This window comes from Protopterus annectens, chromosome 6.part0 (genome assembly GCF_019279795.1).
Source record: "Protopterus annectens isolate FY-2018-M chromosome 6.part0, PAN1.0, whole genome shotgun sequence".
NCBI classification, from domain to species: domain Eukaryota; kingdom Metazoa; phylum Chordata; order Ceratodontiformes; family Protopteridae; genus Protopterus; species Protopterus annectens.
In genome coordinates this window covers 207,737,081-207,752,080 of record NC_056737.1, presented here as the reverse complement: position 1 = coordinate 207,752,080, position 15,000 = coordinate 207,737,081, and the positions used below count along the sequence as shown (strand labels likewise).

Genomic DNA, 15,000 nt, shown 5'->3' with positions numbered 1-15,000 from the left:
AAAGAATCTCAGTGTAATGATATTATAACTCTACATGGGCATGGACACTTGGCAGTGGCCCTGTCCCCTTAAAAAACAGCACATTTACTTTACAGTATTGGGACCAATCATTCTTCACTTGCTTTTTACCATTTTTTTTAGGTTTTTTTAAATGATAGAACACTGTTTTACTTTATACTTGTTGCTACAGCTCTGCATTTTTGGTAGGATGTAATTTACACAGGTAGTTGTACACCTCCTTTAACAAACCCAATAAAAGCCATAACTAAGATTAAAAAAAAAAAATTCCTCCATTTTTAGCAATTATTCTTTCACAAATATCAAGCAATGCAAATCAATAAAATTTGAAAAAAAAAAAAAGGAAAGGGGGCCAGGGTTTAGAAGCAATAATCACGGATGGAAATTGTAGGTTAAATTATAGCAGCAGTGTTACCCTCATGGTCCAACTCCAGCAGTTAAGAAAAACGTTTGTATAACCTACATTCACAACACTGATTACTGCTTAAGTAAGGCATGCCGAGATATGAATACATATTTTACGACAATTAGAGACCTTCCTGGTGTATGCCTCACTTTTGTCATCATTGTGGATGTAAGTGATAAATCTTTTTCAAGTACAATAAATGTTGGATTTAATTGTAATAGCTTAGTGAATCTTGGTGTTATGAGCAAATACAGCATTCCCTGTAAATCAGACAAGATGTAGTGACTTTATGCTGTTTACTTCCTTAAAAATAAAAGTTTTTTAAACACATCTGTTATACCATCATATAGTCATCTGTGATGTGTGCCAGCTCCATATGACAACTTTTTTTTACCAAGTCTGCAAACGTTTATAACATGAGTAACACTCATCTGGTGTTCACATAATGTTACTGTCACAGTTGGTTTATTTCAGATTGAAAGCCATACTTTGCATAAGAAACTATTTCAGTTAGTTAAATTTGCTGGGTGGTACTTCAGGGTACTATATTATATACTGGAAGAATGTTTTCATATTTTTAACAAACAATTTCTTCTTACTGTGTTTTAAAAACTTGCTACAGCAGTTTCAGTGATGGAAAGTTCTCTTCTGGGACAACTTTGATAAATTCTCTTTATCCACAATCCAGTTAGCTAAACACCAATTGTCTAAGTACATATTTCAATGGTTTATGCATGCCGGAAACCTACAGCAGCTAATCTGACTAGTGTAATTGGGAAAGTGTCCCTCTTTCATTGTATAATAAAACGATTATACAACTGCCCACTAATTTAGCCATATGGTTGGCCAAGAAAAAAAAAGTCTTTCTTTCAAGTGGCACTAAAGTACAGCTTAAATGGCAAAAGAACTAAATAAGTCTGCAGTAATAAAGAACTAATGAAGCTGTACTGTAAAACCACAAAGACTCTACAACTCCTTTAATTTTTTTTTCTAAGGTTAATACCACATGCAAAATTACAGTAGTCCACATCATGGAATTTGTTTACAAGCCACTTTATTCAGGTTTAAAAAGGGTAGTATTGGTGGCCCAAGATGCCCATCTGGAAATGTGTGTGTGCAGAACAGCACTGAAAAATACACAAACAGGTAGAGTGTGACAAGCCACAAAAGAAAATAGTAACTTAAAAAAAGGTAAGGCACATCCTTATAATAAAATTCAATCATACAAAAGGCAATACGTGGGTCACTCAGCTTTACTTGCTGCAGGCAATGTTTACTAGTTCTGCTCAATCATAAATCCCAGTAAGCCACAAGCTATGGAGCAATGATTGCTTCAATAAAACCTCCTCTTCTTGTACAACCACCAAGCAACATTCTCAAGATTGCAGTCTGTGCTTATCTAGGTATTCAAAAATGACATTATTAGTATACGTCCAAAAGTCATTGCTGTAGTAAGGAAGGATTTCTACACAGCACAGCTGATTACCAACAGCATTGCTTCTAGAGCAAAGGTGATTATACCCCCTCAATACTCATCACTAATCAGGCCCATAATTGAATATAATGCCCCTTTCTGCATATACCATACAAAGCACCTGCAGCAACTGGAGAAAACTCACATGTTTCTAACTAAGAAGACCAATGGACACCAGCACATGCCACAGACCAACTAAGTCCTTGTCACTATACTCAGGTGTCATACAGACTTCTTAGGGGACACTTAAGCCTGGCTTACAGAGCAATCTCCAACAAAACATACTGACTTTGCTGCACATCCGTAAATCAAACGAGAATACAGCTACCTATTCCAGGGAACTAAATATGGCCTGGGACTTGAATGGGATGTGCATACGGGACAGATTTCTCTCCCAGTGACTGTCACATTGTTGAAATAGGCTACCAATTCATGTGAAGCAGAGTACCTCTATGACATTACCTGGACAAGTGAATGATGCACCATAAATTCTTAATGGGGATAGCACCCACAACCCTCCTGGACACGGGCAGTCATTAATCCACACTCTACTCAATACCCAGGACTGTATTTATGGTATTACATCGGGATGAAATGGCTAGGCTTGAAATGACCTGCGGGTCAATAGCGTAGTAACTTCTTATGATTATTAAGCAGAAACTGCCATTAAGAGAAAATTAAAGTAGCAGTTTTCTATGAATTTGCAGTCACCATTTATCAAAGATTTAAGGACCCTACAGAAATAGTTATAATAAAATAGGCAGCTTTAGATCTACAGATATATGGGTCTAATAATTGAAAGACAACTTACCTGAAGCTGACTTACAGAGACAACACCTAAATGTTACCGAACAATCACACTACCGATTTTTTAACAGGGTAAGTATGCCCTTGGCCAACACTAAATGAATAAACACACCGCAGTATGTCAAACACACCCAGGTGGGGGCTACACAACCTACACACACTCTAACAAAATATATCAACTCCAGGATTGCACTACAGTCGGGGAAAGGGCAAATTTACCCATGTTGGCCAAGTGCATACTTACCCTGTTAAAAAAATTTGGTAATGTGATCGCTCAGTAAATTAACAATTCAGTGTTGTTGTTGTTGTCTCAGTAAAGTCACCTTCAGGTAAGGGGTCTTTCGATTATTAGAAGTAGACCCATACATATAAATATACACACACATATATGTATATATATTGTATTATATTTTCTGGGACTGGAAAAATCAAATGGCGGAACTCAGCATTCATTATTGTTTACTGCAATAGTCTGACATAACACTGACTGCATAATATAATTAGTGCAGTGTAACTGCCAACATGCGACAACAGATAACATTTGTTATGTACGACCTACTTACTACTTGTTTTCCAATAAATTTGTTTGCCATGAGAGTGGCTTACTCTGCCAAACACAAACGGATGAATTTCAACAAGCTAGACAAAACAGCCAAAAATGTCACCATGTTTGGGAAAAGGTGAAGACTTGCTGATTTTTTTGTCCTTATTCCAAGGCCCAGCAACTTCGGAATAGACTATAAAAGACAGTAGGGCTAAGACAGACCTTTAAATGAAATTCTAATGGCAATGCCTTCTCCCAGTGATAAACAAGTTCATGAAAAAACTGATTCCTTAGCCTACAGTTTGGGTTATGTTTTCCACTCAAGAAAATTATCCTTGACTTAACCCAAATCTGTTTTGCTGCATAAAGTTTTATTTTCCCTAAACTGTAATCATTCTGTCATACAATAAGAATTCAAATCAATGAAGACTCGCAGAACTGTATTTGTCATTGGTCATTCTTCCTGGTTAAGGTTTACCTTGTTTGGCTTTGTAAACTAGTAAGGCTGAACAAGTAAAGAGCAGTGGTCCGATTTTCAAAGATAATAATGTCTGTATTTTCCCAGGTTAACTTTCTAAAGTTGGATTCAAATTCATGACTCCGACTTTGCAGCCCAGTTCCTTGGCTGATGTAAAATATGGTTTGCATGCTTCAAAGCAATTCAAATTATGAAATTTCTGTTATATAAAGTTCTCCCTATCCCCCCAAAAACATCATTTACTTTGTGTTGCATAAAATGCAAATCTGCAGAATTCAGTAATCTGAGGTAAAGCATCAATACATACTTTTGAGACAGAATTGTATCTGCAGCTCAGAATGATGGGTGTCATTTAGACAAGAATTAGGATTTATTATGGCAGATGGCACATACCAGTACTTTTCTTCTATCATCACAGTGTAGTGATGAACAATACTTTTTGCCAGCTTACCATCCAGAGCAGAACAAATGTCTACATTTGTTATTTAAAAAAAGGTTTCTCACCAGGAAAGTTTGTTTTCTGTCATAATAATTAAAAATGTCCAAATCTCTCTCCATGGCACTACACACCCCCTAAGCACAACAGCAATAAGGGCTTTAAAAACTTCAGCTCTAAGACTGACCTGAAACTTGTATGAGGACCAAGAAAATAAACTCTGCAATTAATATACATCCACACACTCTGTTACCTAACTGAAAACATTTACTTCATAGACAAATCTATAAAAAAGAACTCATGAAAAGTTAAATACATGTATGCGACTTGCAACAAGCCATTTCATATGCGGTATCATAAACCCATTTGAGGTGCACATTTTAGTCACCACAGGACATCTGTTTTTTGTTGCATGTTTAGTTGTAAATGAAGTTTTGTTTTCTTTTGTGCCATGAAAAACAAGACAGACTCTGGGATTCAATAACGCCTACACTAAGTGTACACCATTCTGAATGAACAGACAACACAGACATAACTCACACCCCTTCTTCCTTTTAATTTTAGTTTTCCTACTGACATTCTTGCAGCTTTAAATATTGACAGGGATTCATAACCATTACCACAAAGTGTAGACCACATGCACACTTGGTGAAATCTTTGATTGACTAGAAAGCACAAAAAATGTGATAAGAATGTTCTTGAATGCACGTTGTGTGCACTTTGTGGAGGCTTTATTGAATCTGCTCCAGAGTCTTTAGAATGACAAGAATTATATGTGAAAATGAAAAAAGAAACAAGCGAAATTCTATACAAGGTGACTTGTAAGATACAGATATTACATCCAGATTAAAGTCGCTCACCATTTAAGATACCATATTTCTTTTAAGTCAAGGTTCAGAGTTGTAATGTTAAGAATGCTTTCCATAGGAAGTGTCAAACCCAGAAATCAATAGAAAAAAAGATTCTCTGTAAAACATTTGAAATCATAATAATTATACTGAATTTTATTCATTCAAGGTCAAGCAAGAAAACAAATGAAACAAAAATTATAATACAATATTTTGAAGTTATTAGTCATACGTTAAAAATACTATGACAGAATTAGAATTAAAACTGATGCTTATGTTATGTTACATATCTGCACACAGTTTAACACTAACATGTCCTTTGCAAGATGTCGGCCTCCCCTTTTTAGTATTTCCCTCCTACTAAATACACATTATCTTCTCATACATCTGACACCAATCTTCTGTTTAAAAAAAAAAAAAAAAGACATAGGATGTTAACCAGCTAACATCTCAACGTTCTCACATTTTCAGCAGTTCCTCAGAGCACTACATTACGTTAAAAAAGTACATATTATGCAACATATTACCACCAATCTGGTAAAGATATTACGGCATCCATAGGCAGCCATCATCCTTTAACAAATGATTGCACACTTCCAAAAAATGTTCATATGGCTGTTTTCTTCAACGGGACACGCATTAAACTTCAGAGTTAAATCAAAAAAAAGCACCACAGTACAATGACTAACAATACCAACTGTCAAGAGAACTATGTTATTACAAAAAAGTAAATAGAGTATCCACCACAACAACGCAAGTACACACACACATGCAAAGACACTTTATTAGTTAGAAAAAGAAGACATACTGCCTGTGAGGCAATCAAAACTGTACTACAGACTGGTTTTCAAAAATCATAAAAAAGCTGACTCAAAAAGAATATGGTCATTACACTTAAATTTGATAGGGCACGCCAGAGCACATCAGACCATCCAACAAGAAAAAAGTTATACTGAAATGAATAGCCTGTCATGTTCACTATTACAAAGTGAAGAATAAGAGCACAGACATTTAAAACAAAATGTGGAATTACCCACACTACTCCCTTGGCACACCTAACAATTATATGAAGTAAGAACTTCCAAATATGGCAGGTCAAAACTACTGAAGTCAAGACAATACTTATAACTGCTGGTGAGCCACATCCTTTTTGTTAACAAAAAGATGCACGTGAAGTCCAGCACAATGTACTGTGGCGTACCATAACTGTGTCCGAGGCAACAGTCATTCCCTGAATCACTGAAATTGGCATGTTTGACTAAGATGTTCAGGTCTCTCTTTTACTTTAACGGGACTGCAGGTTTAAGAATGGTCATCTTACTTTTTTTTTTCAATATCATGAATCATTCTGTCAAAAATAAATAAATAAATAAATAAAATGAATACAATTATGCTACAACTCCTGCCTTTGACAGTATCATGGTGCCCAACTGTCTAGATATAGACAATTCCCACAGCACCAAATTAGGAGTGCTGTACTCTGTTCTGTTGAAGCATGAAGTACAATATGATACAGGAGCAGGAACACAACTGAATGAATGTGTCAGCTTACTCGCCGCTAAATACCCATGAGCTTATTACGGAATCTGCCTATGCAGCTGAACGGTACAGTTTCCTTCCATGTACCTTTCTTTCAGAGAATAAACTGAACAAAAAAAAACAGTTACAGCAACTTGGTTTGTCTATCGGTCACCCTAGATTTTCTGGGAAATCTTCGGTTCGTTATGCACGAGGACCAACTCTCAGGCCTTATTTTTGCCCATGAAGTACACCGCTCATCACCAAGATTGAGGGTTAGAACCATAGTTAAAGTGTTTACGTCACAGACATAAGGTACATGATTTGATTCTTATCTTTGTGTAATAATCTGTAGACTGAATGCCTTTACACTTAAGTTGTCCCCTCAGCCAGTTGCCCCAACACAACATGGTGCTTTGTTAAAGCAACTCCTATACACTCTAAAGTATGCAAATTCTCTAAGCATATACTAGAAATAAAGAAGGGAACTACATGCAAGGAAATATTAGAGAAAAAAATGCACAGCTGCAATCCTAATAATGCCACATTCAAGGAAGCAAACTCCCACTACAAAATACCACTTCAAAACTACTACAGACCAATCAGGAGCTTTCTTTTTGTAGCGCATCATGTTCATGCCCATTTATTGGTGTAAGCAGAGTAGCCTATCTGATTTCCAGACCCACTAGAGCAGAGTGGTTCAGACCAAGGAAAACGACACTAAATGTAGAAAGACTGGAAGCATTCATGCATTTGTTCAGCAGCTTGGGTACTCTGAGTAAAAATAATCCATAACCTTTGGTATCTGTCTGCCCTACAGCGGAAGAGTAAAAAGTGAAGCATGCTCATCACTGTAAAGCTTGTTTAGCTGTACACGATGTGTATTTTACACAGACCAGCATTTTTGGTGTTGCTACTTGCAATTAAAACTATATTTCTTGTAAGTAGTTTGCATTAGAATTAGGGAATATCATTGAAAAATACATAGGTATGCTTGTTGTTACAGCAGTAATTTTAGCCCCAGTATTACTGGATTTCAAAAAGTGAATCCTGGTTTTTAAATGTGCACAAAGCCAGTATTCAAAAGTTCAGAATCAAATCAAAAACTGCAAAAAGACTCATCAGCACTCCATTTACTATAACGTATTCCATTCATGTTAATACTGTGTGCGCGTGTGCGTATATATATATATATATATATATATATATATATATATATATATATATACATACACACATACATACATACACACACACAAACCCATCTATAAGCACATAATTCAAATGCTGTGTTTCTCACATCTCTACTTAACACAGGACTGAACTGCAAGTTGTGTAGGAATCGCACGTTATCTGAAGTAAAGATAAAAGGGAGTAATACAAAACAACGCAGTTTAGAAACAAGAAAAACAATGCAGTTTGGGGGTACGTACTACAGTTAGCTGCAGCATCTTTCAGTTCTTATCTGATAACTTCACAATTACTCACTGCAAACACAATACACCTAAAAAACACAAATTTTAAATAACACTATATGCTTTATTTTGGGTGTTCTATAAAACTTATAAAAATGAACTCCATGATACTGAAGATGTATACTTCATATAAAGGGCAAAGCTCCTGGTTTGAATTTTTACAGTTTGAGGTGCTTACTATAAACCGTTCTAAAATCAGACAATGTCAACAAGAGAGAGTCAGCTAAATGCACACAGCACTGAATAAAACTTGCACATTACAAGTTGTCTTCATTTAGCCCAACCCACAAAACAGTAGAATGCAGTAAACACTATGAATCTTGTTTAACTGCTGTGAGTCACTGAAAGACATGCAATTATACAATTAAGATAAAGTCAGATGTTGTTTTCTATATTACATTCTGATAATTCTGATAACCACACAATACACATTAGTACACACAATACACATTAGTACAATGGATAAAGATTTGGTTCCTATTACACCTGAAGACTTAAAGTGATGCATCAAAACATTGTGAACAACAATGAAGGAAAATTCACCACCCGGTAAAGTTCAGCTGGCCCTATAGATCAAACTGCAATATGACTTGCAAAGTTAAGTCAATGAGCTGAAGACAAGTTGTAGCTCGTTGATCTAGGTATACCTTCCTCCACTACTTCTGTACAAACAACTGTACAACTCTGTGCAAGTTTTTTAACTCTACCAATGCTACTGGTCACCCAAAAGATACCGTGTGTCCCTTTCACAAATATGCACTATTGCTTCCCATTTTGACTCTCCTTCCACAGAATATTTCCTCAACCATACTACACGCTAGTCTTCTGCTCATCCACATACCCCACCACTCTGTCTCATATCATCCATATTGCTACTCTAGTCTTCCCATCTCCACCAGTAATGCCCACTACTCCAAGGTAACTCTACCCATATACCTTTACTTCCAAATCAACATCCTGTTTCCTCCTAGAACTTTGATGGCTACAGCAGTAAGTCATGCTCATAACCACGTTTTATTCAAACTGTGTTATAGTGTTGTTTTTGTTTGCTTGTTTTCCAAAATGTAACTCTGTATCTATACAGTTTTTGCACCTTTCCTGAGTCCCCTCAGAAAATGACTTGGCTCAGGAAGGCAAACTAAATAAACAATTTTGTTAAAGTAATACATGACAACCACAATCCCAGTCTCCCACATAAAATACAGTGCCATGCTGCTGGAATATACCGCCCTTTATATCTCCCATTTCAGTGCTTTGCTATACCAATCAATTCTTTATCTACACCTTGGCAGGGGGGGGGGTGATGTATCATCACCCTCATTTTTCCAGCCTAGTACTGTGAGACCCACACATCATCTGTTCCTGCTATTCTTTGCAGATTTACATGTCATTACGCTGTAACATACAGGAAGGCAGCAGAAGATATGTGACAGACCCCTAAACAAAAGGAGACAGTTGAATATTTATCAATGCTACGCCCAACTGACAAGTCCAAAACAGTTATGTGGGAGTGACAGATAATCACTGAATAAAAAAAAAAAATCTAAATACAGATAAGCTGTGATAAAACCTGTCCTGAAACAGCATTCATAACATACAAGTAGATTACACTAGTTATGAGTCCTGGAATAAATACAAAAAACATTGTAGTAATCTATGACAGTTGAAAACTAAGTGGATCCAGTTAACACAATAAAAATGTATTCACATTTGTTATCACTGACTTATTTCTGTGACTAAGACCAAATTACCAAGAGTCAACTAGTACTGCAACTATAATAACTCTGATAGCCACTCTTCTGCTCAGGGAAGAAGTGCTCCCTCACCCCTGAATGCTATACTGCCACCTGAAGCTATACAAGCAGTAGTATATCACAACAGTTGTGCAGTGTGGTACATATCCACATGTTTTTGACTAGGAATCTTCTCCTTACGTTAGTGTTTCAGGTATCACAACAGGGATACAGCTTACATAAATGGAGAATGATGGAGTCAAGGGAGCAAATTTTCCAAAGTTTCATAGCAATCGTAATTTTTTCTGTCCTATTTATCAAGTGGAAAACTGTAATGAATAGCATGAAACATCCTCAAAGGATTTAATTATTGAATCATGTGATAAGATTCAATGGGTTATGTTATAAATCACATAAAAAGTCATTGCACACATCAGACAAGGTTCTATCTTGTTTGCATCAAAAAATCAGGCACAGTAGCTTGAGTACGTCACTTAACGTGCTTTTTTTTGTAAATATTTCTGCTGTTCTTTACTGCCAGGATCTATAAAAGTAATTTGTAGAAGTAATGCATGCCCATTATGATCCACAATTAATACAAGCAGAAATGCCTTTGAAAAGCAAACGCTAGATGAACAGAGAAATAATGAAATTTACTGATACTCCTGACTGTATCTTTAGAAATAATTTGTTCTCTCAAAGTAAATAACCATTACTTAACAGGAAAAAAGATATTCACGTTATAATTCTATCAACTTAGTGTCCTCATCAGCTATTTGTCAATCCAATGATAACTGTACTTTTATAAGAAACACACTTTGGTATATGTAAAGTGTACATATACACACAAACACTTGTGAGTGTATACATAAAACACACACATACAGCTACATATACACTCACACATAATGCCAAAAAGTTCTGAAACATTACATATAAGAATTAGATCCATGATCACATATCTGTGGAGACGGTTTAATTACTAATAATTTTTTTTTAATACAACTTCCTGAAGAGAATTTTTTTTCAAATACATGACTCGCATTGGCTGTACAAACAATAATCAAGTATTTTCAATTTGTTAACAGCATTCACACATCCCGCCACCCCCACTTCCCAGATATACATGTATACTTAACCATGTGTGCTTCATATTCCACAGTGATGTAAATATAATAAGCTAAAACTTTTATATATAACTACATGCATGCACACACATACGTACAGAGTTTTTGAAAGTGAATTATGTAAAAACTGCTTCACTTTCCAAACATAGCTCTCAACCTTCCAGCGCCAAAATGAGGAACACTACCTCTCATAATGTGGAACAACCGTGCAAAATGTGGAACACTTACAAACAGGTTACTAACAACTTCAACTACGAAGCTCATAGGATTGTTAAAATGCAATATTTCTCCTTATATAATAATTCTTTTAATGGATTAATACAATTCAGTTGTATTTATCATGGATATCAGTTTAAAAAATTACTAATACTGGAGTACATAATAGACCATTTCAGTGTGGAACTTCAAGGTATATCAACTTTTTAAGACCCCAGATGAGGAACATTCCTCATAATGAGGTACGTTTCCAAGAAAATTAAAAAAGGCAACCAAGTGAATTTATTACTGAACTCTGATGACTTTCTTTAATGCTGTATTTGTATACAGATATATAAATACAAAAGTCTCTAGTTTACTGAAATTGTATATTAGCAATGACAAAACATTGGTCAAATTCAAAATGCAGCAGAGAAAGTAAATTTCAGATAATGATCAGCTGATGAGCTTCTCTTTGTTATCTAAATCTACCACACAAGAAAAGTGCACAGATATAAAGTCTGAAGTTACTGGTGTTCTAGTCTACAATAATGAGCAAAAGCATTCTCAAAACAGTCACACAACCATATGGGGGGTTCACTGCTATACAAATCACTGCATAATTGAATACAACACACATCAGAATGCATGAAAAATGTTCACATAATTAATTATATAAAACTTCAGACTCCAAAGATACAGGAAGTTAATAAAGGAGTCTTGTATCCTCAATATATCAAACATTATACAACAGACAGTTTATTTTGTATTTTTATCGAAACAAGCTAACCTTCAGATTAACGCAGGGCTGTGTGTATGCAACTACAAAACACCAGTAAACTAAATAGAACATACGAAGTGCAGCGAATACTTGATTTACAAAATGCAAAGGCCATTACAGGTATGCATATAAAAAAGACTTGCATAAATAATGTCCACAGAGTTACACAACGTACTGAAATAGAGCCACACGCATATTAACAATGCTTACCAGTCTTTCATTAACCTGTAGGCACAAAAACAGAAGGGCTAAAGCTAGTGCATGCGTCCCAACAATCTGACTTCACACCTTGTCAAATCGTGTTTGTCATTTATAATGACTTCCTGACTGAAATACCAATTCGTTCAGTACAGTTTTTTTCTGGGGGGAGGGGGCAAGGGGAAATAAACCAGCACAAATATTTCAGGTTTGTGAATTCTGACTGTGAACATATTACAGGAGGAATGCAACCACAGCAGGTTTAAGTGTTCAATGGCCTCTTGTCCATTGCTTAGCGTTTTAATCATCAATCACCGTTTCAGCACCAAAAGCTGAGGACAACGCTACATCACACCCAAGGGGTTCCCTCTGCAAATATTAACATTAACACGCTCATTTAATTCCTTCCAATGAAAGGACCAAAAAGCCAGCCCACATCTTGTATCTCTTAAATATGCTCTGGTAAAGACATACAATAAAAAATGCATAACACTGACGTGTAAACCATAAAACAACTCAGTACACATCGATATGAAGTGGAGTGCATCCCGTCCCTCCAAAAAAGAACTAACAAACATCAGTATCGCTGTGCATATATTGTCCATCTTGAACTGGAATCTGAAAACACAACGTGAAGCCTGCACTGCTCCCAAAGATTTATCACATTTTACCACAAATGTGTCAGTTTCCTGCTTGTCCGTATAACGTCACCAATAAAAATACAGACATACACTCTCTTAGATATACACATACTAAAAGAGAAGGCCCCTAGGGGCATCGGCAACATTGTTAGCTTGGCCTCCTCCGTGAAATAACTGAAATAAAAAACAGCATCTGGAAACAAGACCACTGCATGCAATTCCAGTCATGGCGTGCCTGCACATCTGAGCAGATCACATATAAAATCAATTGTTTTACGGCATACGCTGACAACAGCTATGAACAAGGGAAACAAGAAAAAGCTTCAACACCTAGGAACAAGGAGCACAAATTAAATGTTCCACTAAAGTCTAGAATAAAAATCAGGAAAAATAAAATGCCATCAAGCACGCATTTATATCCTAAGCGCTAAAAGACTGAGCGTACCGTAGCTGGCAGCTGCACACACAACAGCATCTGAACACGATTTTTTAAAAAAAAAAAAACATTAGTTTCATTATAGGACTTTGGGTAAGGGTCCCTTCTAACGCAGTGTTCACGATTACCTGCGCTGAGCTATAGCCCATCCCCCCAGCCCCTTATATACACCTGCCAAACGGGGATCATTTGCTCAGCACCTCAGAGAATATAACTGGTGTACCTATTTTACAAATTACATAACCCTTAACAGAGCAGGGAGAAGAGCTTGCAAAACACAGATCTTTATTTTTTTTTTAATTCAGACATATCTCAGCTTTGATTTACCCTGTTCATTGCTTCCAATTCGTGCACACCACGTCAACAACTAATTACTGAAGCTGCAGTTCAGACAAAAATAACACCAACTACAGCATAGCCCAACAACACAAAATACATGGGTTAAAGGGATACAGACAAATGTGTCAGAGGTTTAATTCAAAAGGCCGGCCAATATTTCCTAGTTGTAATGTGCCAGGAAAAGAAGCAGCAGCACAATTTCTGCAACAGAGCGCGCACACACTTGCACACACGCACTCACAAACTGTCATCAGCTCTCGTGCAGCTATTGAGAATCCAACGTGCACTCCCGCGGTACAAAATACAGTCGCCGTAAAATAACTCTATAGAGGCTTCAGACAGTAACAGTCAGCGGCATATGACATTACCTGTCAGTACTCCAACGCGGATTTGGTGGTCGTGGTTTGTTAAAATCATCCCTTCCGACGCCATGTTTCCCAAACTGCTGTCACCGAACAGACAGGGAAAATCGGGAAAGATAGCGAGCGAGCCTGATAGAGAGAGAAACAAGGGCCCGTCTTAGAGTGCCGAAAGCGTCGAACGCTAAAAAAAGCAGAGGTGATAGCCTCTAAGACTAAAATAAAGCAGTGCTGAAAGCATCGAACGGAACGCGCGCGCAGTATGATTCCAATTTCTAGACTTGGAGCTATTACTCGTGTGTCGTGTTCTGCTGCATTCCCAGCCTCTCTTGCTTACTGTGTTGATTCGCAGAATAAATAAAATTTTTACAATTTTATTAACTTTATGTTGCTAAGTGCAAGTAGTTCAAAAACAAGGATATACTCGGATTCCATTTCTGCTACAGACGTGAATGCCTAAAACTGGATTTGTGGGTGGTTGTGGTTTTGTCCGAAAAGCAGACAGTTCACACTACCATCCAAGGGCAAGGCTGAGGGTGGGCATCCAGGTGTTAGAAGCATGTTATAGTAGTATAACTTGTTTGGAGCAAAATATATGTATACACACACACATACTAGCCATAGCAATACTAGTTTTGTACTTATTTCAGCAAATAGCAATGGTACTCATACGCCAGATCAGTGACTGCTGTTTTGAAGTCGTCAAACAGCAGCAGGGATAAGTCACTTATTAACCTCACTGAGGAGTAATGGATCGCTGTCACTGTCCCTGACTTCACAGACCTTTATAATCTTGCTCTGCCTTTCAAAACAGTTTAATTTACTGGTAAATCATTAAGGATTACAGATAGTCAATAAATCCAGACATCAGAGTTTTATATTTCTTATTGTCCAAAAATGCATGTTGATGTAAAAGAGGTTATTGTATTAAATTTTTGAGTGAATTAGAATATATTTAAAATGTGTTCCTGATTCTGAACCTCTATTCTGCTATTATGTTTGGCACTGCACTGAAGTTGAGAGTTATAGTATCTGGTGTTTTGTCAGTATTTATAAAAACCCTGAAAAAGAAAATCATTGCTGTAGATTGAAAGCATCAGCTCTTCTTAAAATGCAAGGTTTGCTGTGACTCTGGGTAGCTGATATCTCTAATGCTTGCCTTGCTCATGTTCATTATCAGCTTTATC

At 36.6% G+C, this 15,000-nt stretch overlaps 1 protein-coding gene across 35 annotated transcripts in view; it reads right to left on the bottom strand.

The window, feature by feature from the left end:
• The window catches only part of GPHN (gephyrin), a 2,535,134-nt gene extending 2,521,140 nt beyond the window's left edge, over positions 1-13,994 (bottom strand). For 19 of the 35 annotated variants that reach the window (XM_044073925.1, XM_044073930.1, XM_044073929.1 and 16 more), the window contains exon 1: positions 13,823-13,993. In XM_044073925.1, the coding sequence (XP_043929860.1) occupies positions 13,823-13,886 (64 nt within the window). In that variant the 5' untranslated portion in view covers positions 13,887-13,993. Of the gene's footprint in view, positions 1-13,822 lie in introns of all 35 variants that reach the window. The other 16 variants (XM_044073942.1, XM_044073946.1, XM_044073947.1 and 13 more) reach the window with 3 other exon arrangements.
• Positions 13,995-15,000: the final 1,006 nt, after the last annotated feature.